The sequence below is a fragment of the Microcebus murinus genome, chromosome 11, assembly GCF_040939455.1.
Source record: "Microcebus murinus isolate Inina chromosome 11, M.murinus_Inina_mat1.0, whole genome shotgun sequence".
Taxonomy (NCBI): domain Eukaryota; kingdom Metazoa; phylum Chordata; class Mammalia; order Primates; family Cheirogaleidae; genus Microcebus; species Microcebus murinus.
In genome coordinates this window covers 35,258,657-35,283,309 of record NC_134114.1, presented here as the reverse complement: position 1 = coordinate 35,283,309, position 24,653 = coordinate 35,258,657, and the positions used below count along the sequence as shown (strand labels likewise).

At 34.4% G+C, this 24,653-nt stretch overlaps 2 protein-coding genes across 3 annotated transcripts in view; one reads left to right on the top strand and one right to left on the bottom strand.

Annotated features, from left to right (window-relative positions):
* The window catches only part of PARP8 (poly(ADP-ribose) polymerase family member 8), a 164,239-nt gene that overhangs the window by 90,052 nt on the left and 49,534 nt on the right, over positions 1 to 24,653 (bottom strand). The gene's annotated exons all lie outside the window — the stretch shown is intronic.
* Positions 13,159 to 13,761, top strand: LOC105857783 (divergent paired-related homeobox-like). Its single transcript, XM_012740407.2, has one exon. It carries the CDS (start codon positions 13,159 to 13,161, stop codon positions 13,759 to 13,761), a length of 603 nt encoding a protein of 200 aa, XP_012595861.2.

The following is a 24,653-nucleotide window of genomic DNA, read 5'->3' as shown; positions in this document are numbered from 1 at the left end:
CACTGAAGGTACTGATCAAATGACACAGTAGTTTATCAGTCAATAAATAATTTATAAATAAATGAACAAATTATATCTTTTTCCAAAACTCCTTGAGGATATACCATGACAGTCCTTAGCAAAATAACTGCTACTTGGATGTTTAAAATTTTGATAAAAATGAGCAAGTGCTGGCACCCAACAGTTCACGGTGTGGGTACATACCACTGTGCACAGTGAATTTCAGGTCCTTCTATCACATCCTCTTCTTCATATCCTCTTCGTGATTTACCTAAATAGAATGGGTCATATGTGCTCTCTAAAGTTTTCATTTTTAATCTACACAATGGGAACAATACTTGCATTATTACTCTCCCAAAAGAATGAGCTAAAGTTCAATGATACAATATAGGAGAAAATCTCAGAGATGTTCCAAAAAATGGAAGCCTTAGTTATTTTTTAGTAGAAATAGTATTAATAGAAATGTTAGCATTTCAAAGTGATTAATAGAGTTTACTTGCCAGGAAGAGTGCACTATACATGAAAGTTTTTATTTAACCTACTCTATCCTGAAAGTATAAGGAAAGGAATATCAGTTCTCCTAGCCGGAAAAGAAGGGTGGTATGAAGAATGTTTGAGCAGGAATTTATTGCGACATCATATATTCCAAGCAAGGAATAAAGATGCTTTAATTCAAGCCCTCTAATGACAACTAAGCACAACTATCTCCCTCTGCCCTTCCTCGGAGTCATTCAACATGAAGGCAAGAGAACTAAGTTCTCATTTCAGAAAAGAAAATACATCTTCTTACCTATGAAATAAATTATTTACCACCCTTACAAAGTCAAAAGGATGAAGATGCTTGCCCAACAAACATTAGTTTAGTTTCTCGACAATATGTGTTCCTGTTTTTAAAATTTATTTTAAAATAAGTACCTCCTCCTTCCTACCATGTAAGTGGATCAGTTATCAAAAATTATTTTGATAAAGTTATTATAGTTTCAGCAAGCGAAGTAACAGAATCGAAAATATTATTTTGTTTGTTAAGCAAGTAGTCAACAAATTCTATGCTTAAATATTATATACCATTGGTCAAATGTTTGGACTTTTGAGTAAGCTATCTTCTCAACATGGAGGAACTCAAGAGAACTAAGTTCAACTCTGATATATGCTTTATTTATGGTATTAAAAAATAAGTAAGAAAATGTTTTTATTACACTACCTTAGTTCCAGGCAAGCATCCACAGTATATTTAAATAAAGCTCTGCTTCTCTCTCATTCCTTAATTATAACTAAAAAATAAAAGGACACAAACATAATACAATTCTGATAGGAACAGTCGATAGAGCATGTCAAGTCACCAAACACTGACACCTCCATTAAATTAATTCTGTAAATATTATTTCCATATTTCTTCCCGAAAGTTTAATGTCTGGACTTCTCTGCACATTTGCAACTCTAACTAATTCAATATTCTTTTGATAAATATTCACTAATATGTAGATGCCTTAATCTTAAAGGTTTTACATCTGAGTATAAATTATAAATGTTTATAAGAAGTTTAAAGCTGTTATAAATAATTTACATGCCAAGACTGAAAACCTGAATATGACTGAGTAATTCTATAGCTGAATTAAGGCTCGACTGAGGCAGGAAAACATGTCTTAAGAAAACACTATAAATATTCAGAGAGATAATTCCAATAGATAGTCTGATACTCTCTCAGCAACTTTCTCAAATATTTAAGGTAAATAAAATCAATCCTCTCTAAGATAATTTCTTCGGGAATTTCAAACACACTTCTTAATAACACCTACAGCCCCTGCAGGATCCTGCCCATCTTGTCTCACCCTTGTCATGCATCATGTCCTGTGTTCTCTTTATGATCCAGCAAAGACGACTCCTTTCAGTTACTGCCCATGCCATTTTCCCTCCGCCTGTCCCTTCCTCCTACTCCTTTTGTTTGATTAACTCAGTCTCATCCTTCAGATCTCAACTCAAATGTTGTCACCTAGGAAAAAACTGTCTGCTGACCCTTCCCAGACTTGGTAAGATCCTACCACAGAGCAGCTAAATGGTTTGTAATTACACACCCGATTGCATGTGTTATTAACATTTGCTTCTCCCACTAAATCCACGAGAGTAGAAGGCACCTCTGTCTTCTTCCTATTGTGCCTCCAGCACCTGCCATCTAGCTAGCACATAGTAAGAACACTATAAATGCTTAGAGAATGAATGTTTATTAAAAATGTATAAACCCTTTGATCTCCCAACTCTAAATAAGCTTCCTCTCAAAATTATTTTGCAAATATGTTTACAACCTGAAGAGTACAAGAGAAAGAGCACAGACTTTAGAATATGACAGGTTTGAATTGATTTTTGCTTTTACTACCTATGTGAATATGGCAAAACTAAATTGGCTAACCCCCTTCTGTTTATCTGGTGAGATAATATCTACTTCCTAGAATTGCCAAGAAGATTACAAGAAAAACTATATGTGGAATAAAGCAGCTTGTGTAGTTAGAGACGACGATTATAAAAATGATTTCTCCACTACCTCCAAAACAATTAAAGAATGAGTAGAGCAAAATAAATCTGTAATGGACATCTACAAGGCCTACTCAATATCCATTCCACTCCCTTCCCTCCCCACTTCGTATGGGAACCCTCCAGTTTGTATGAGGAGAACCCTTTTTCCCAGGTGGGAGACGAAGGCTGAGTGACTGGATAAACCAACCAGGATGACAGATCTGAGACAAGAAAGAGTCACCCAGCCTATGCGTCTGACACTTTGGCCTCAGGGGTTGGCTCAGAGTGGTCAATTCAGAGCAAACCCTGGACTTTTGTTCAGTGGTTGCTCAGAAGTCTCTCACTCCTCCTGGATGTGAATGACGAAGCATAAAGACCTAGTTTCCCCTGGTGGCCTATTCACTCACAAGAGGAAGCAGGTCTAAGAATGTACCTGACACAGAAATAGGTAAAGCTTAGAAAATTTCGGTAACAGAGGCAGAGCCCTGATCAAACTAAACCAAAATCTCATTATCAATACAATTTTTATTACGTGAACAAATAACTTTCCTTTTACTGTTTAAGCCAACGCACAATATTTTTGTTTCTTACAACAGAAATCACCCTAATTTTATGGAGACCTATTGAAGTACTTGAGATATATTAATGTAAACATCTACAAGCTATTTACATTAAAAACTCAATGTAAACCTACCTATAGCCTTGATTGAATTTTATGATTTTTGCCTAATTATTGTGACATAGAGAATACATACTAGAGATTTATTTGGTTTTTCAAGTAATATTCATAAATTTTACAGAATTTGTGATCTAAAAACAATTGTAATAAATTAGACACACATTACACAAAAAAGTGCAAGTATACAAGTTTTATTATTTTTTTTTGACAAAAATAAGGTCAATTTCTCTATGAATTAACATTTTTCCCCTAGTGGTTATATGCTATTTTTTAGCCCTTCATAGGCACTGAGATTCATTATTTTGTTAAAATGTTATACATATGTATAACTGGATTTGGAAAGTCATAGTCCTATCCACTGCTTTTCCTGTTTTTATTTTCTTTTTGGACTACATCCTTTTGGGAGGACAATAATTAAATTAGGGGATGATAATGCTTATTATAGATTCTAGAACAGTATTTCTAAGTGCTTACTAAAATCAATTAGTCTTTCACTATTCATTGAGATTTTGAAAAATATCTTGTTCTCACAAGGTTAACGTGGAATAGATAATAATCTGAAAACAAGGATACAGTGCCTAAATTTACCACAAAGTTAATTGATTAGTATTTAATTAGCAAATGCAATTTATTCTTAAGCCAATGCATGTGTAACTAAAAGCCTCCAAGTTACAAAAATCTAAGATAGGCATGTGTATGGTTTTACCAAAGGAAATGTGGCAATTTAACAAGACAGTTACAATTACAACATCAACTTTGAGTATATGTCTAAAACTGAACATTAACATGCAGAATGTTTGTGTAGAAGCAGAAGGCAGACCCAAGATCCAATGAAACAAGAATAACATAAGATTAAATCAACTGATCAGGGACATTCGTTGTGGCTATTTGTTGCTGACGCTGTTTTAATACTCTATTTTCTAACAGATATATGAAGATCTTTATCTTTCTTTCTCTTTAAGCTATAATTAACTCTCAATTTTGTGGGCACTGCTTGTATAAACTAAAATGAAACATTTTAAAATAGCATCTGATTCTCACTGATACCTCCAGAATTCAGAAACTTCTAATGAATGTTATTACTTTTTATGGCAAAATAATTATTGTCATAGGTTCAATAAGAATGTGTCCCACCTTTCTACCAGTGTATTATTAGATAAATTGATTTTGTAATCAAGGCTATTCCTGGAGTATCATATTTGAACATGATTTCATGTAATCAGAAATGACAAGCAACTATTAAGAAACAATGAATTACTTTCTATATGGAATTAATATCTACAACTTCTCCCAAGAAAACTGGCCTAGTACCTAGCTGACTGACAGGTTCCCAGACTCATGGGTAGTGAGGAAGGTCATTTTCTGGCAAGACAGGAGCCTTAGCAAATTCTGGGAGCCTCAACCTAACAGAAATTCACCCCATTACATAGGTAGTGAAGGTGAAATCTGGTGGAGTTTCTTGGTTTTGGTTTTCTAGCCTCAGAAAAGCAAGTAATAGAGGCTTTTAAAAACTCAATTCAAGATTTCTCATGAAAATTTCAGAACAGTTAATTCTGTCATCTTGCTCAATAGTTGCCCAATAATTCAGGGTTCTAGATTTGCAAACTCCAGGAGACCTATAGGACTAATTAACACTCTAGTTGCAGCTATTTTTTTTTTTTAAATGAGGAATTACCTTTGGAAATTATTTATGATGGCAAGAAGGAGACTCAGAAAAAACTGCAAAAACTTCAAAAATGGACAAAAAAGATCTTGGGTGTTTTTCCACTGGAATGGTGGGCATAAGTTGTAGAAAACTGATAATGATGCAAATGAGTCTTATTCTAGGCATTACAAATGAATTCTATCTGCTGAAGTATATCTCAGTAAGTTAAATGTCTATACCTCCAATTCTCATTTGAACCATCTTTCGTATGCAAATATAAGCAAAGAAGCTCTGAAATCCGTAAGTGAATGTCTCCTTACTTCAGATTAATTTAGGTGCTAAACTGATTAAGTCAACTTTACAAATGCATTAGACTTGGCTTAAAATATTCCTGGGTTTTGAAGTTAGAAATAACTAAAATGTTCATAAACAGGGATTGCTTAAATAAAGGTACATCCATTACAAAGATGCTGCAACCATTAAAAGAATATAAATCTAATGAGGCTATAGTCCCATTTCTGTTAAGAACAATATGTATACAAATGCTTACAGATGCACAAAGTGTCTAAGGATATATACATCAGTGTGTCACAAGCCACTCTCTGTATGGATTTATAATTGTACAGAGCTTTTTTTTTTTTTTCTTGGCCTGGTATGCTTTCAGGGGAATGGTTTCTTGGTGCATTGATTCTTGTTATTGTTGATGGTGTTTGCCTTCCTTTATAATTTTTGATGAATAAACGTTATTATTAGTAATCAAATATATTTATAAAAGGAAACTCACTAAATCAAATAGTGAGTATATTCAAAAAATGTATTCTATAGTTCAAATAAGAGTATATTCACTAATAAAATGAGGAAAACTTCCTAGATCTCCTGGCTTGATCCTTAATCCTTGAAGTATTAGTTTACTTTTTTACTTTCTTAAGCCCTCTCTCCCAGCTTCTACGTTACACTGTCCAACCTGACCTACACAGGGTTAAGTCCTCTTACTAAACACTTTCGTAGGGCCCTATACTAAACCATCCAAAAACTTTTCATAGTTGTAATTTGAATGAATGTCAAACTAATGCTTCTTTCCCCCACTAGATCTAATTTCTCTATGTATCTCATTCACTGATCTGTCCCAGATGCTTAATATATATGCCAGTTGTACCCAAAGAATTCTTCAAAATATATGTGTAATTCCCTGGCGATGTATACTGAATGACTATCAAAAATTGGGAGAAGAAAAAGTACTTTATGCCTTATCGAGGGTAATCTAAATCCAATTGCTTTAAGTTTCTTTGTAAGTTTGATTTTAGAAGAGATAAGTAACACTTTGCTTTCACTCATAGAAATAAATTTTTAACATATATAATATTTTAAGGAACATGATCTGGCCTATAATGTGCCTGCATGAAACAAAACATTGTAATGGAATTTGATTGTACTGTATAATGTGAAATGAGAACAAAGAAGTCACACTGTCTGTTTATACGTTATGTGCAGAGGGTTCAAGTGCACTCACCTATAGTTCAACATGCCCCAAATCATGAAAATATTATACTTGATATTTGCAACATCGATTATAAAACCTGAACAAACAGCAAATGGCACATTAAAGACCTGAAATGTCAATACTTATAGGCCATACAAATATGTTTAAAATAAATTACAGAAAACATTCTGTTTGGGTAGCTACCCAAAAGCCAAACAAACGTACACCAGAATCCTATTATAGTACAATACTACCACATGAGAGAAGCCACATCAATCTGGTTTAAAAAAATGTTCTTCCAGTTATTACATACTCTTTTGTTCATGACGCATTTCTATTATAGTGATATATTATAGTGATACTAATAATATTGAAACTGTAGAATATGGGTTTGTTTAACACTTGATTCTGCATATTTTAATCTAGTTTGTTATGGTTTGAATTTTAGGGTGTTCATAAATAGCATACTGTCTCAGCTTCTCTTTCTAGGCAATGCATGTTTAAAAAGTAAATCCATATCTTGGCACTATGAATTCACTAAAAAGAAAAAAAAAATGGAAAACTCTAACACCCATGAAAAGTCACTTCTGTATTTCTAAAAATAAATATACCTCTAGCTCCAGATAAGTCAACAAAGAAATTTCTCAGGGTATAGAATGCAGGGAAAAGTAGAGAGTAAGAGAGCACTAACTATATTTATTTGATCAATCTGAAGTAGAAAATATATATTAGCTATCCTGGTGACATTTGCAATTTAGATGAGAAGTATATAGTTCTAACAGTAAGAACTATATGATTAGATAAGAATAATAGAGTTTATGAAATAGGAGAGCAATTTTACCTAACAGTAAATATATTACTGACAAATTAATTTGTTTGAAATGATTATGTGAATTTGAGCAAACCATTTGCCTACATACTGCCCCTTTGTTATCATAAAGGACTACATATGATTATCATGATTTTAATTGTCCAATGACAGCTCAAAGCAAATGAAGAACTGGATATTAATTCTTCACCATCACACAAATCTTTCCTTCTCTTTTTACTCTTTCTTTTTTTAAAAGCACCAGTGAACCATGAAGGGAAGGGGAAAAATTTTCCTTCATGAGATTTTCCAACCCCCATCCCCTACCTTCAAAAGAAATCCTTGATAAAATATTACAGATTTCACATATACCAGTTGACAAGAAGATAAACATCCAGATGGGATCTGAGATAAAACCTTCATAAAAAAGGGACGACGGAGCTCAATGTTAAAAGCTTTTTTATGATTCTTTTCAACATGTTTATATTTAATACCATTAAATCACAGGCTCCATTAAAATCTTCTGAATGCTTCTGAAAGTATTTTTCATAACAAAGTGTGCTACCTAAACTCACCTTCCTTTTTAGTAAAGTTGTTAATTCCTATTCAGAGTAGGAGGAAAGTAAGGAAATGTTCTACATAAGAAAAGGCCACTTAAGGAAGGCTTTGGAGGGAAGTGAATAGTATTTGAGAACACACCAGAAATTGGTAAGTACTACAGATTTAAGGAAAAGATGAATGGGGGAACCAGATGTGTAGGAAACTGTATGTAGGGAATCTGACATGGTAGGAAAATAAGTAATCATATTGTATATCAAAACAAAGCTTCAAATGGTAAGAGATCAAAAATGATAATAAAAACATGAGATTCTGCAATAGATGTTAACAAATTGTCTTTTGAGACAAAACAAATTGTGAACTTGGTGAGTCAACAGAAGAGCCATTTTCTAAATTATTCAACAACCATTATTTCTGTCTCTGATTACAGTTTACTTGAAACTATACTATGGATGTAAATACTGTTATCTATAGCTTAACATAATCTTTCAAACACTGACTTCTTGTATAACAAAAATATTAAAAGTCAATCAATCCAAAAAGTCTTTAAGAGCTTTAAAAAGACTTCATCAAGAATTTTAAAATATGAAAAATATTGTTAAGTGAAAAAAATTATTTTTCAAAAACTATCAGTACTAACAATTTGAATGTTCAGTTCTTTTTTAAAAGTCAAGTTGCCCATTAAAGACTCCAATAGACACCATCTGTTATGTCAGGAGCAAGTTTTTCACCCATTTTGAATCATTCATCTATGACCACAGACCAGAAATTAAAAAGTACTGTTATGTGAAAACTGATATTCAGTTTCATTTTCTATAGTTAAAGACAAAAAAAGACACAATCTGCTGAGTCAAAGCTATTGTATGTCATTTGCATTTATCATTAAAATATCAACTTGTACTACTTTTTCTCAAAGCCAAATTACTCAATGAAATACTGAATGTTTCCAAAGCAGTGCTTTAATTAGTTTTTTATGCAAATATCAGTCTGCATATCTATTTCTATTCAGAATTCCTTTTAACCAATTCTAGCAAATCTCTATAAAATATTTTTGCATTTGTAACTTAAACAGAAAACTGGATTTAAAAATTACAAGTAATATGCACTAATTTCTACAGTTAATACTATTATCACATTTTATGTTTGTTAAGGTTCTCCCCCATATTGTCTATATTCATTTTTCCAGATTCTAATTACAACTCCAACTTTTTAAAAAAGCAATAGATAAATTATTGTTTATTTATTGTATTATATTTCTACTGCCAGCAAGAATGAGTAAAAAAAACAATGTTCTCATGCTCACACACTAATCCTTTGGGAAAATTAATGATGATAAAGATCATCATTATCTGATCTCTTACCTATCATTAGTCTCTGAACTGAAATTCCAGTGGCCAGATGTTTTTCGAAATTCAGAATTTTTCATATTTTAAGGAAGATAATAGAGTGCACAAAACCCTCAGTGAGAAACTTTGTCATTAAAAACGATAATATAGCCATAGGGAGATGTGTAAATGTTCCCACTACCTGGCTTAGAGTAAACTATATATAATCTCATGTCAGTTCAGATCAATTGCCACTAAATATGTTTGGGCCAAACTTATAAAATAATTTTGTTTCAATTTTCAGAGCTTTATGGATTCAGAAATTCTGGATAAGAAATGGTATCCAAACTATATATTAATATTTCAAATCTTAATATCTAAAAGGATTACTCAAAGAGGCCAAATTATGTAATTAAGCAAATGCATAACTGAGGTAAGAAATCTATAAATATATACTTAAGCATCAAGTTCTATACCTTATATGTTCCCAATGACTGCATCCAAAGAAATGAAAAATACTTGAAGGTGATAATGAACATTTCCCATCACATTAAGATTAAGATGAATATATCTTCACAACAGAAATAACAAAAAACTGTCTAGTGACCCTTTATTCAGAGTACAACAAGCACATCTTTCTTCTTTAGCATATACATACACTTAAGAACTCTACCAGGCTTCCCAGATTCAGACGAGGCAGACCTGTACAAGCAAATGCACTGTTATGAATCACCTATTTTACATTTTCATTTGACTCAAGTCCAACAGACCAACCTATTCATTCTTTTGGACAGAAGAGCAGAAGAGAGCTCAATTCAAAACAGAAAGTCAAAGTGGAGAGACTTTTGTTTTCATTTCACTCTCTAAAGGCTAACCAAAGGATAAAAGATTGTGGAAATGGAAAAAAAAAAAAAAAGTATATATGATCTCAATTTCACAGAGTGTTAGGTTGGAACAAAAGTCAGAAATCACCCAGTGCACACCCTTCATTTTACAGATGAACAAATATAAATTTAAAGAGATTCATTCAATCCCAAGTGCAGCCAGTATTAGAGCCAGGTTTCCTGACATTTTCCTCTTAAGTCACTCGGCCTCTTGTGATTTTTCACACTGAGCTTTTCTGTAACAAGAAACTTCTGATTACTTTTTGACAAGATCTAGTATTTCTTGCTGAAAATATTTTTGAACATATAGTCAACAGAGTAAAGTTTTGCCCCATGTGATCCAACCTCTACTTAGTAACCTACCCTTACTGGTTACTTCCATGTCTTTTAATTAATATGCCTAAATTCATGTAGTAATTTTTTCACCCATTAAACTTTACTTTTGATCATTATTAACAAAAGAACTTACTCATGTTCTAAAAGTATAAAATTATTTTCAAAGGAAATCACTTAAAATATAACAAAAATATGTCAATAATATTTCAACAAAAGTACTGGAAAATAATCAGCACATAAACTAAGTTGTGTCACATCAACTTTTTCAAGAACTAAAAATCAGTTTGACATTTATAAAATTGCACAGACTAATGAAGAAAAAATTCATAAAACTTAGACAAAACAAAATACAGTTAAAATCTTCCTATAATCTGTACTGAGGACTCTAAATTTCACTGTTTTTTTTAAAAAACCTATTTCAATTTTAGAAGAAGAAATATACCAGGTGTTCACCCTAATTAGTAGTACACAGCAAAATTACTTAAAACTTTAGGAAATATATTTCTGTATGTGCTTTCTTTATGAAAGTATTTAAAATGTTTACTTGACTATACTTTCATTCTCAAATGCACTTAGATCCTTTTTCCTCTCATTCTGCAAACTAAAATTCTGCACAGGTAATGGACATTTAGTATAAGATAGGAAGTGCTTCAAGACAAGCTTCATAGTCCTGATGTATACCTTTGTCCCTTTTAAAACCAAGGAGTATATTTATGTTTAAAGTCTGCAAGGTGACAAGAAGGATACTAAAGTTGTCATCAGTGGCAGGAAGGAGTCCGAATTTATCAGTAGGAAAGGGAAGGAAAAGCATTTGAGACAGTTAATCTGGAAGAGATGGATAGAAGATGCCTGCGGGAGATATTCATACCTAACTGAAAAGAAATCATTCAAAAAGAGTAAGCTTTCCCAACTGCAAGGAAAAATAAAATTTACTCCCGTATCACTCATAGAATTATTGTTATGAAATGGACCATCTAGCTGTTACTCTCATTTTACAAGCAAGAAAATTAAGGCCCAGATAGGTCTATTAATTTGCCCTAGTTACACAGCACTTAGTCCACAACTTAAAGTCTCCTTTGGTCAAGATATCTTGCATTACATTTTATCATTTCCACAACTGTTTAACTAAATATGTGTAATATATTTAGTAATTCATGTTCTAAGTCAGAAAATCAATTTATAGCAATTATGAAATGTATTAACAGCCAGATGTGAAGGAAAAAGTTGTTTTTCCCCCTGTATATTGCTTCCTTAGCAAAACAACTTTTGTGAAAGGAGACATGTGTTACGTTATTTAACATTAACTTTTACAATAGTTACCCAAACAGGATTCCTATTAACAAGGAGATAACCCTGTTGAAACTATTTTTATTTAGTTAACAGTTGTCAAAGCAGTATGAAAAAAAATTTGTCTAATTTTATTTTGTTAAGTAAATGAAATTTTCAATTTAAGAGTGGAGCAATTTTCAACAACTATACATTAATATGTGTTCTATAAGACTGGATCATAAAGTTTTCACATATTTAAATAAATTTATGAGAAAAAGTGTTTAACTCTCAGCCATTTCCAATAAAAATGAGCTAATAAATTGCCTTTTTCTACATCAAGTGAATATCTTCGATTTGTCATCAGATTATTAAATATTTTTCAAAGCTAACACATATGTCTCTCCAATGTAAAATATGAAAACTTCTAAAATATTTAATATAACATTTCATTTTAAGAGTGATGTCAAAATCATATAAGTTATGCAACATTTTAAACTTTCATGGAGAAGCCATCAACTCAGAAATATTTAACTTCCATGATATCAAAATATTTTTAATATTAAAATGTTAGTTTTGCTTTCTCTTTCAGAAGTAATTTTATATCAGGTAGTCTCAGGAAAAGAAAGGCAACTAAGTCCAGGAGAGGAGTACCTTACTCATTTGGGAGCCAAAATGAAAAAAAAAAGTGTATTTGTTTGGGAACTGAGGAAACTGTGGGACCTTAATTTTGAACGTGTGATTCCTATGGAAACAAGAGCCCAACATAATGATAGATTGGTAGATAAGCTGCAAAGGTGAGGTTTATGTAAACAACAATTAAATTGCACTTAGACTATCACAGAGAAAAAAGAATATAAGAACAATTTTAAAAGACCATATGAAAATATCAAAATCCTATTAAAAACTTTCTCAAAACTCAAAATGTTAAGATCAACAGAATCATTTTTATGAAGCGAGTCACCAGATAAATTCAAGTCAGCCTAACTTCAATAGCGTCAATTCATTACCTATCCCCACTGAAGCTAAAATTACAAATAGATCCAGGTATAGATCCCTGCTACTGAGGAGGCTGAGGCAGGAGGATTACATGAGCCGAGGAGTTCAAGGTTGCAGTGAGCTATGATTGTGCCACTGCACCCCAGAATGGGTGACTGAACCAGACCCTGTCTCAATCAATCAGTCAATCAATCAATCAAAATTACAAATATCAATGAAGCTTCTTCACTGGATGTTGCCATTTCATAGAGGTAACAGAATAATTGCTTAGAAATGTTCATCAGAATTGAAAGGAAATGCTTAAGCTGTAATTTACTTTTACCTAGAAAAATGACACAGAACTAATCTATGCTAGTGATGTTCATGTCTGCCCAGCTCCAATGCCAAGACCTTCTTTCTCAAATATGCATCATCCTAACACTTCCAGCCATCACAAACATGACTCTAGGGAAGCCAAAGTGATTATCCCATTACGACTACAATACTACACAACAAAAGAGCACTTTTAAAAGCACACACGAGAGGTTTTATAAATATGACAAATATGAAGCCTTTGAGAGAAATGAAGTTCATATTCAGAGTGAAAAGAAGTAACAAGAATCTGAATTCAATAATTAATTCTCGGCCCTTGTCACTGGATCTGATGGGAGGCGCAGGTCTGGATCAGAAGATGTCAGGCTCTGAGGAGCTTCCTCAAGGCATGCACCAGATACAGCCACACAGAAAGCGAACCATGTTTAGTGAGAAGCAACTGGAAGCTCTGAGCATCCTGTTCAATGAGAACCCATACCCAAACCCCAGCCTTCAGAGAGAGATGGCCTCAAAAACTGACATATACCCGACAGTACTGCAGGTTTGTTTCAAGAACCATAGAGCAAAACTGAAGAAAGCAAAATGCAAGAACGTGCAGCAAAAACAACCCCCTCGACAGACACCGATACCTGAAGATGGAATCAAAACCAATCCCAGCCAGAGAAATGCGGACGTGCAACCCAGATCCCCGAATCCCACCTGTCCTGTAGGCCTCGTCTATGCAGGTCACCAGGCACCCTCATACCATTTGAGCTTATACCCCAAGGTCAAGGGCCCTGTGGATGTCTTCCTTGGCCACAGAATAGTCCACTTTGGCTGCTGCCAAGACCCTAACATTTACTGCCTCTATCCCATTGTGGAATCCCAGGTTGGCTCTCCACGCGTCAGTCCTCATGTTTTTGGCTGTTCACTTCTACAAAGCAGGGAGAGACAGATGCCAGACGTAAAAGGCCACATGTAATGATTCCCATGCAAGAGAACACAAGGGGTAGACAGGCTTGCAGTAAAGGACATGGGTTTCAGAAACACACAGAAGGCTAAATGCTGTATAATTCCATTTATATGAATTCCTAGAGCAGGGAAAAGATCAGTGGTGTGGCTGCCCACGTGGAAAGAATTAAACAGAGGCACAAAACAAATTTCTTGGGGTGATAGAAATGTTTCATGTCTTAATTAGGGTGGGAGGTACTTGGGGGAGTAAATTCATCATAACACTGAGAATTGTACGTCTAAAATCTGAGCATTTCATTTTACGTAAATTAAACCTCAATAAAAACTATATAATGAGGGGGCAGGGGAGCATGGGCAATATAAGTAACCTTAACATTTGTACCCCCATAATAAGCTGAAGTAAAATAAATAAAAAGAAAACTATATAATGAAAAAAAATAACAATTAATTCTCTCTCGTCATTAATAGCTGGAACTCATACATCATTCAACCATTATGAAGTACATGATTATGGAAGACCCATTCTGTGCCAACACAGCTGGTAAATAAAAATAGAGAGAGACCCTGAATTCAGGAAGTTTCTTATCTGGGAAGGGAAAACACAATTAAAATATCACCCAAATAAATGAAAATTATGGTTGTGATGAATGCTCTGAAGGAAGACTACCATATATCAGGGCATAAAATAAGGGCACATAACTTGCCAAAGGGTGCAGGAAAAGTTTCCTGGAGGAAGAGATGATAAGGCAAAAAATGAGTAGAAGGGAAAAAGAAGAGGATTGGGAGAGTTTTGGTTTTTTTTAAACAGGGTCTTGCTCTGTTGCCCAGGCTAGATAGAGTGTAGTGGCATCATCATAGCTCACTACAACCCTAAGCTATCCTCTTGCCTCAGCCTTCTGAGTAGTTGGGATTACAGATGTGCGCCACCACTCCTGGCTAATTTTTTTATTTTTCATAGAGACCGCTGGTCTGGAACACCTGTCCTCAAGCGATTCTCCTGCCTAGGCCTCCCAAAGAGCTGAGATTACAGTCATGAGCCATGGCACCTGGCTGGACTGGAAGAATTTAAATGCACTAACCTCATCCTTCAATTTTTTCATTTTATCCTTATATAAGTTCCAAATTAAATGTAGAACCTAAACCTCGTGTGGACAGAGATATATTTTGTTCTTCTATGTCCCTATAGTCCCTGGCACAGTGGAAGGTACAGACTATAGAACTGGCCTTCATGTATTCTGTTGAAATTAGCTGAAAACAAGTCTACAAGTAATGTACATTACCTGAAGTATTTTAATGTTTTAAAAATATAGTCCAAATCTACCTTGGCCAAAAGTCATATCAAAGCAGTTGACACAGTACCTAAATAAAGAATAAGAACATGAAATGAGGGACAAAGTTTGAGTGGATCAGTGTCCATCTCTTCCACAGGAAGCCAAGCCCGGGTGGGAGGCAGGAGCAGTACGTGGGGACTGGGCACACTCCAGCAGCAGAAGGGAGTGTTTGGCATGCCAGAACCAGGTCTGACTCACAACGTGTCTAAATGTGCCTGCAGTTCTTGGTACAAGGAAGTATCTCAAACGTTCATCTAAAAAAGAGGAGAGGAGGGAGTCATAAAAATACTACAGCCCTGCTGACAGACAGAAGGCTAAGGATAAAATGATGACTGAAAACTATTATCAGAGCTATGCCACTACCACTCACAAAACACTCATACAAAGGAATTGCCTGTGTTTTTCTCACAAGCTTCAAAAAGGCCTGGAGAAATCTCAGATGGTTTTGATTTATGACTATATATGTCATCCTTACCATATAGCATGGAATTAGCTTGCCCTTAAATGAGAGAGTGGTTTCTAACAACACACTATTTTGGTTATTTCCACAAAAAGAATTAATATAGGAAACAGAAGGATATTCTAAGATGCAAATTCTCTCCGCAGTATTTCCACCCACCCCTTCAAATAAAGGAGTCTTGCCTTTTGGGCAAGCAGATGGTCTACAACATGGGGACAGAGATGATCCACAGTCGACAAGCCCTAGGCAGTTCCTTTTGAACTTGCATGTAACCACCCTGCACAATTCCTGGTGGTTCCACCCTTCTCGGGGAATATTCAAGAGCTAGCAAGTCCACATGAGACCAGTGTGCAAAACAGCTCCCTTGTGGGTTTTCCCACACTGGAGCGAGGGAATTTTCTCAATCACCCCTGTGTTCACGCCAACTTTATTAAACGGAGCTTTGTTCCCAGGGGATTTTTTAATTGAGACATCATTGGCAATATACAATATGCTTTACAGGGGTTACTGTCACTAATCAGTGTGGTTAAACATTTAAAAAAAGCAGCTTCCACTCTCAGAATTTGAGATCACATCTGTGGTAGTCCTAACAATAAAAACATATTTATGAAATGGAGAAAAAACTAAGCTTGAAAAGCAGCTAAGGAAATAGATTACACATACGTCCTTTATTTGATAGATTTTTACTAAACACCTTATATGTACCCAGTACTTAATTATGTCATTTAAGAAAGCACCATAAATTCAATACTATTGTATAGTCAAGTAAACAGAGACTTGCAAGTTTAGAAATAGTCCCAAAGTCCCTGTACTACTAAAGGAATTAAAGTGAAGCTTCAAACTCAAGTCTGTCTGACACACAGCTAAGTAAAAGAATTTTTTTAAAAAGTTGGGAGGAGGACAACTTGTAGCAATATGGCATGGCTGTGGAATAACCACACATAAAGCAATCAAATTGTCAGCTTTCAAAAATGAGGTATCACAATACCATAAGAGTAGGTGGCATAACCATAAACAGCTCAGGCTCTGAAGAATGCTTCTATAGTCATGATGTGAAGGGAATCTTACATATGCACAAAATAAGAAAAACTAACTTTGTATATACCAGCTAAGCAGTATTGCTTACAAACTGATAATGCCAACATTAGCAGTGCCATTTTGAAACACAAAAATCAACAGAGAAGAACATACTGATTATATTTTAGAAAGACTATCTTAAGATCTAGCAGATTTACTGTTATTGCAATTTAAGTAAAGACACTTACTTGTCTTAGCACAAGCACTGTGTACTGTATAAACAATAGAAAATGTCTACCATGGAAAAAAACAATTAGTAAATTAATAAATTACCTTTTAATTTATGTTACTTAATCCACTAATTTTGCTTTAATTAGCAGGCATATTAGCAGTAAATACATGAAATTATGTTTGAATTCCACAGACATGCCATGACTAAACATGCATTCATGTTAGGGAGCAATATTTGACCAATACTCCCCCAAATCAGCAATAAGGACTCAAATATAGGATTTTTATTTGTACCTGTGAACCTCTGTGTGCTAAGTATCTTACTAAAAGTATAATTAGATGAATAATTCACTAATTGTTTTTCTTACTTTAGACATTAGCCAGTACTGGACACTAGCTAATACTCACATATACAAACATTATGTAAATGATTTATGAAAAATAATTAAATTTATTTTACCAAGTTATAATAATTAGTAATTAAAATAAATTAAATTTATTTATTAAACTACTACATCAAAAAGTTAAGAGATATTTAAGTACAATTATGAAAATGAAAATATTAAATAAGTTATATTAAAGAGTATCATAATATAGCCAAAATTGTAATAGTATTGCTTTTACCAAAAAAGAAATATAATTACAATATTTTCCATTAATACAAGGATAAACTGTACAGAGATGGCAGAAGAGAAAATATACACCTTGTTTCATGTTGTCATAAGTAGCCGTTTCTGACAGCTAAATTGTGATTCTTACTCATATACACATCAATTCATATAGCTGCGTTTTTTTTCTGAACTAATCAACTTGTGTTTTCAGTATAGAATAACCAAACTGATTTTTTCCTTTGCTGTATCATTTAAAAGGAAATAAAGCAACACATTTGATTAGCTATAATTTATTTTAAATGCATCTACTGAAAAGTTAGCAATTTGCATGCTTAATGAGGTAGGTAAAAGTAAAGAATCAATTTTCACACATACAATATAATTTCACTGAGCTATATTTGTTTGTTCCAAAAGCAGAAGGGAAAAGCATGTAATGTGAATAGACAATCATATTTTCAAGAATTTCTACAGTTGGTCCTGAAGAATATTTATAGGCATGTCATTGTACAAATGGATGTTTGCCCAAAGAGAATAATTTCTTCTGGAGGATTTCAAATTCTCTAGTTAAAACTTAAAAGGAAAACTAAATTTCTCATAAATAAATTTTAGGAACTATTTCAGTGCCTCAAAGATTTAAAACTTTAAGTAAAAACTTTAAAAAAATGTCCCCCGTTCCTCCCAAAAGATTTTTTTAAGGTAATAAGGAATAGAAATAAACCTGTTTGGGGAAATCTGAAAATATTCCTCACAGATGTCTGATTTTTTTTTTTTTTTGCTTCCTTTATTTTCTCATTTAGTTTTCTCTTTTAGTTTTCTTTCTAAACCCCTTCAAGAACTTATTATTTCCTCTAATTGTAGGGTTACTGACATAATGGCAAAGGAACTAATTACCTACCCAGGGTAAATCAGAAATTCAATGAATTACATTATTATAAAGCTTAAAGGGCTTCCTAACTTTTCATTTTATGGGTATGAATGAATGAGAAAGTAAAGAGAGGTTAAGAGGTTTATCTGATCTCACACAGCTTGAAAGTGACAAATTAGCAAAAGAATCTAGTATTGATCCAGAAGGAAATGTACCTAAACGAACTTAAATATGAATCAGTCAAGAAAAAACAGCCACTTCTTGTAGAAAAGAAAGGCATCTTCTGATCTTTGATACCCAAACAATCGTCGTATTAATATTGTGATTAACATCATCATCATCACCAAAGTCTACAGAAGGCAACTGTTTGATCCACAAACAGAGAGAATAATCTATTCCTAGCAAAAATACAGAGTTAAACACTTGGGAGATATTTAATACCTTTCCATTATTTCTTAAGAAAGGAAAGGCAAGAATTCACTCCAGGACTCTTGATTGAGTCTCTTAAAACAGCAGACTTTCAAAGAACCAAATGATAAAAATTAAAAAAAAAAAAATTTAATTTATCATTCATTATCAGTAAGCTAAAAATTCTTTTCCTTTGAGAATCAACTCTTAGACGTCTAAGAGTTGATTCTCAAAGGAAAAGAGTTGATTCTCAAAGAAAAGGCTTACTGCTAATATTTGCATGTGAAGAAAAAGCTATTACCATATTTAATGGGCAAAAATATACTTTAACATTCATTAAATGAAAAGGTGGACAAGAATTAATAACTCTTATCTTTAATTAGTAAATTATTTCAAATGGCATCTGATAACTTCACTGCTGCCAAGCTGCATTACCGATCATTCCAGTAAGCTGGCTATAAAACAATACAATTACTGAAGTTAATTATCTGCTGCAGCAATATTCATAATTTAGAGTGAATCAAAATGCCTTCATGATGCTGGACTGTCTCAAACATTACTCGTGAGTATACATCACTGCAGGGATAGGAAAGAGGAAGGATAATATCAGATGCATAGACTCTTTAAGTATACACCATCCACATATAAAAATCTTGACAAAATATCTCTACTGGAGACAACACTCTATATTCAACAAAACCCATTTCCATATCCTCCACAGCACACAGTGGGATTCCATGGTCCAAAGTGGTCAGAGAAGCATATACTTTTATTATAATATCAATTCTTATATGAGGATAGGAAAATACTATAATAAACCCAGATCTCAGGATCTTAACACAATGAAGGCTGACTTCTCGTTCGTATCACAGTATCTGGAGAAATGGGGAAAATTCTGCTCCACACAGTCATTGAGGGCCCCAGGCTTACTGACTGTTGTGTCCAGCCATCTGCTGAGGCTTTGTCCTCCTCTGCATGCAATCTCATGCACAGGAAACAGAAAGTGGGCTGATGGAGAAGGATTTCACAGGGCAAGCCAAGTAAGTAATGGCATACGCCATTTTCATCCACATTCCATTGCCTGGAAAACACATGTGCCTCATCCGACCTAACTGCTAGACAAAAATGTATTACCGGTGTGTGCCCAGGGGAAAGGAGATTTGGAAAACACACAAAGCCTGCACCACGTCTTTTAATATGAGTAATACATTTGGCTCATTGTAAAATTTGAAAACTCTTTCCTAAACTACAGAGCTCCAGTTTTCAGTGGCAGTGACATTAATTAGAAATTAACAGCAGAATAAAACAAATATAATTTTAAAACAGATTTTGACAATCCCAAAATCTGTCTTAAGAGCAACTGCTCAGTCCAGCTGTCTCTCGTCCTTCAAATACTATAATGAAACATTCACTAAGAAAACTGTAACATATTTTAAGCGGACACACAAAAAGGAAAAGAGCTTAGGAATGAAAACTAAAATTTAATTCATCTACCTAGTCATGTTTCTTAACATTATTACAAAGCTACAAAATTTTTAGAGCATAATATAGATGTCCAGAGAACGTAAAGTACATAAAGAATAGAGTATATTACAGGAACTACCTGTAAAAGGAAGACACAAAAAGCAGAATGGTTTTAACAGTTTTTTTAATCATATTATATTTTGCACACAAAAGCATGATTTCTTACCAACCAGTAAGAACTATTTTTCCACTAATGGGAAAGCATTTCTATGAATTTACTCGCCTTTTCTTGCTAAATAAGACACTACTGTGTTCAAAAAACATCTGAGGAGTTACAAGAAAGGTAGACAGAATCAGCCACAGCATATTAATCAATCTCATTCTGATATTAGTACACGCTATTGCAGCTATACTTCATCCATGTGAACTAATCAGCCTTGGACAATGGAAGGCACAGAACAATACAATCAATTATTTAAGAAGTCACAGGCCCTCGACTTCTGGAGTTAAGAAAAAAATGAGAAGGGAAAATTCACTGAATTGAATGTTCTCCCTCTCAACTGTGTCAGTTCTGTACTCTGAGATAAATGGACTACAACGGAAGCCACAGTTAGCTTAATGCTTTTCAAATAACTGGCCAATTTTTATATTCCAATGAATCATTGACCAGGTACTGTAGCATCTATCTCTTGGGGGAAAAGGGGGTACCTTAGAGTCTCCTGCAGCCACTGGTGTTTCAATGGCATGTTTCTCCAACAGAGGCACCCATGCTGCAACCTCCTAACAAAAGCTGTACCAAGTGAGACAGATTTCCTTTAACAGCAGGGATGCTGCCATTGGAAAGCTTCACACAGAGAAATATTAAAAGGCCTGGAAAGGTTTCTATCCCAACTCAAAAATATTTCATACACACCCCCTAGGGAAGATAAAATAACAATTATTTTTAGCTCTGGTGAATTACTTTAATTAGATCCTTAGATTGCTCTTCTCCCCACAAGTAGCAGAGGACACAGGAGAAGACATATTAGAGCAAGGAAACAGGGCTGTTATGTACAGCTGTGCAAACTGTGCATTGCACAAGGGCTCCAGGCTGAAGGTTCCCAAGAGGGAAGTTATCTAGGCTACATTCTGCTTAGCAAGACTTGCACCCTAGTACAGGTTGGCCTGGAAGAAGAGATGCCATTTTCTTAGTTTTACAGATTCCATGTCAAATAGCTATGATGAGGGGAGAGGAATGAAAAAAGATGATTTCAAGAGCATGATGTATTTTAAGGAAATGCAGACCGCCGGTGGCATCAGAGGTTGGGTAGTGTGGTGGATACCGCTCTTTGACCCCGAGATAGTTATTCACCTCTTTTTCTATAAGAACCTGATGTTTAGCTTAGATTATGGCTGCACTGAATCAAGACTGTATTTCCCAGCCTCCCCTGCTCCAAAGAATTATGATATAATCAAGTTATGGTCAATATGGTACAAGCAAAAATATCCTGCAACAGCTTCTGGGATCCATTTTTAAGAGGCAGCTGGCAGATGTCCCTTTGCCACCTTCTTCCTCCATTTTCCCTTCTTGTCGTCAGAAATAAGGATACCACTCTAGACCATAAGGAAGAGGTGAGCTGGAAGGGCCTGGGTCTCTGAGCAGAGTGATCAGACCAGCCATATAAGACAGACATGAGAAGCCACAGTCCTTACCAGCTTTTTTGTTAACTGCAGCCAAATTGCCATGTGAAGATGCTGGAACTTGAAGAGCTGAGAACACACAAAAGGAGATAAGAGGGGCCCAAATGCACTACTTCCCTCGACATATGGCCTAGATCCCTACGGAATGCAAACTGCTGCCTGAATTAGACCTCTACAATGATAAATGAAATGTCTCCTTTCATGTAAGCAATACAATATATGAAAAATTTGCTAAATGTATTACTTTTGAAAGGTTCTCCACTAATGATAATTAGTATATTTGGGCTTGTGGGACTCATAAAAAGGATAGAAAAATGTCACTTGTTTTCAAAAAATTCTGCCTCAGGATTTTATGCTTTGTAACAATTATACCTGACAAGACACTACAGGTTCTGTTAAGTCTCTTAGAAGCTCAATTATGAGCATGAAATTGATATAAAGTAGACTTTGTCTTTTCATAATGAATATCATTTCTGAAGCTGTATAGCACGCTTTGTTTCCAAGGGGTATTCTTTCTGCAAAGAAGCTGTGGAAATATTTCTAAATTTCCTCTTTATTCTACTAAACTACTAAACTTCTAAAATGAAAGGAAGGCACGCATTTTAATACGATTCTTCTTAAGGCCTATAACACAGGAGCCAAAAATACTGACAATATTCTATGTTCAAATTCCTACTAGCACTATATCAATATACACACACATAGTTTTAAAAGCATTTTCTATTTATTCAATAAGATATTCATAATTTTTACCAAGAGGTCATTATTCAAGATTGCTTCCTTGAGAAACAGTAGTTATAAAGTCAATTTACCTGTATCTCTTCCAAAATCTGATGTGCAAACATTCATTAGGTTTTACCAAAACTCTTATCTAATTTCAAACACCAATATTTAATATGAGTTTAACTGGTCACAACTGTATAATTCACTGATGATTTTACCCCCACCTTCTCAACTTCACTTGTGAAATTTTTAGAGGTTTTTCCTAGCACTTGAATCATTCTGATCGGCATCCAAGCATACTCCAGTATAATCTACACCCCAGTATAACCTATTCTCTCATATAATCTAGCATAATCTTGGCAAGCTACCATCCTATTTCTCTGTTCTACTTCCTATAAATATTTCTTGAAAGAATTGCCCATACTCACTATTTCTCTTTAAACCAATCAAACTGGGCTTCTGTCTTGTTAGTATAATCAACAACCTTCATGATCCTAAATCAAATGGTCACTTCTCTATCACAGCTGAACTCTCAGTAGCAGTGGTTCACAGTTAATGAGTTCTCTTTCTTAAAACACTTTCTTTTATTGGCTTCTATGACACTATCACCTCTCTTAGTCTCTATGCCTATCTATGGTCCTTCCTTAGTTTCAATTGCTGAATCCACATTCTTACTTAACCTCTAAATTATAGGAATATTCTAGGGCTCAGTCCATTTCTCTTCTCTACCTGCACAGATATTATATCATCTACTCCTGGGCTTTAAATACCATCTCTGACCTCACATTTAAACTCTGGACTAGAAATTTAACTTCCTATTTGACCCATTGATTTCTCCACTCTCCAGATCTGTTCTTCCCCTACTTCTCTATCTTTATAATCTTCGTACTTGCTCAGGCCCAGAACAATGGAATCACAAATGATTCCTTTCCTTCTCTCACCCCTATATCTCTCTCCATCAGTATTCTCAATGACACTGCTTTCTGAAGCCATCTGCAGCTCCGCACTTCCCCTTTTTTAATCCCAACTCAAGCCACCATCATCTTTCCCCTGGGCTCTTTTAATAGCCTCATCCTAGTCTGCCAACTTCCTCTTTGTTTCTCCACATAATCCATTGTGCACAGAGAAGGCAGGGTCATTTATTTACAAATCATATAATTTATTACATATTCACAAATTATGCAAATATCCTGCTTAAAATCCTCCAATGACATCCTTCATAGTTAGAATCAAGTCCAAATTATTCAATATGCCCACATGTTCTTCCCTCTGCCTCTGTTGCCTTGTTCATTGTTGTAAACACAGCACTGAAAATAGTGGCTGACATAAAATAGACGTATAATCAATATTTGTTGAATGAATTAATGAAGGTAATAAATATAAAACACAAACTAAACTTATGTTTATTCAAACACAGCTTACATTCACTAGTTGCAAGAAACTAAATATTTGACCAAATCCTTTTGAGACTCAGTGTTAAACTGGTATTAGTTCATTTAATCATCAAACCCTTTTAAGAGCAGGTTAAAAATATTATTCACTGTATTGACACAGTTATTAAATCATGTTAAATAAAATTTACAGGAAGCCATGTTTTGGACTCAGCTTTTGCACTAGGCCCGCAAACAAACCAAAGTAGAATGGAGTCACACTCATGCCAGATGCCACGTAATTAAATTGAATTTTAACCTGGGCCAGTGTTCCAAAATAACAGGAGATTCCAATAGAAAAGGGCCTAGTCCATCTGAGCCAGCATCATAAAAGAAGCCTCCTCTGCTTTAACCCTATAAGAAAAGTAACTTTGAACCAACTGATCAGTATGATTTTTGTTCTTAATTCTGGCCAAAATTTCTTAAGAATTGTTCTTAATTCACTCAGGAGAGTGCCTATTTCATAGATGAAAAGCCATCTGATGCAAGAATCACTAATAAAAGGCAATTAGATCATTAGACTCAATTTGTTGAAATTCTGTTCTTTGAAAACCAGAACTATCCTATATCATATAATTATTGTCTCACTTGTAAAGCTCTGCACCACATCATCAAGTCACCTTCCTTTGTAATTAACTTCTCCTGTATTCTAATGTAATGTAAAGAATAACTACCTCTCTTC

What these genes read in the sequence shown, in the direction of transcription:
- LOC105857783 (XM_012740407.2), top strand. Translation starts at nt 13,159, where the DNA reads ATGTCAGGCTCTGAGGAGCTTCCTCAAGGCATGCACCAGATACAGCCA.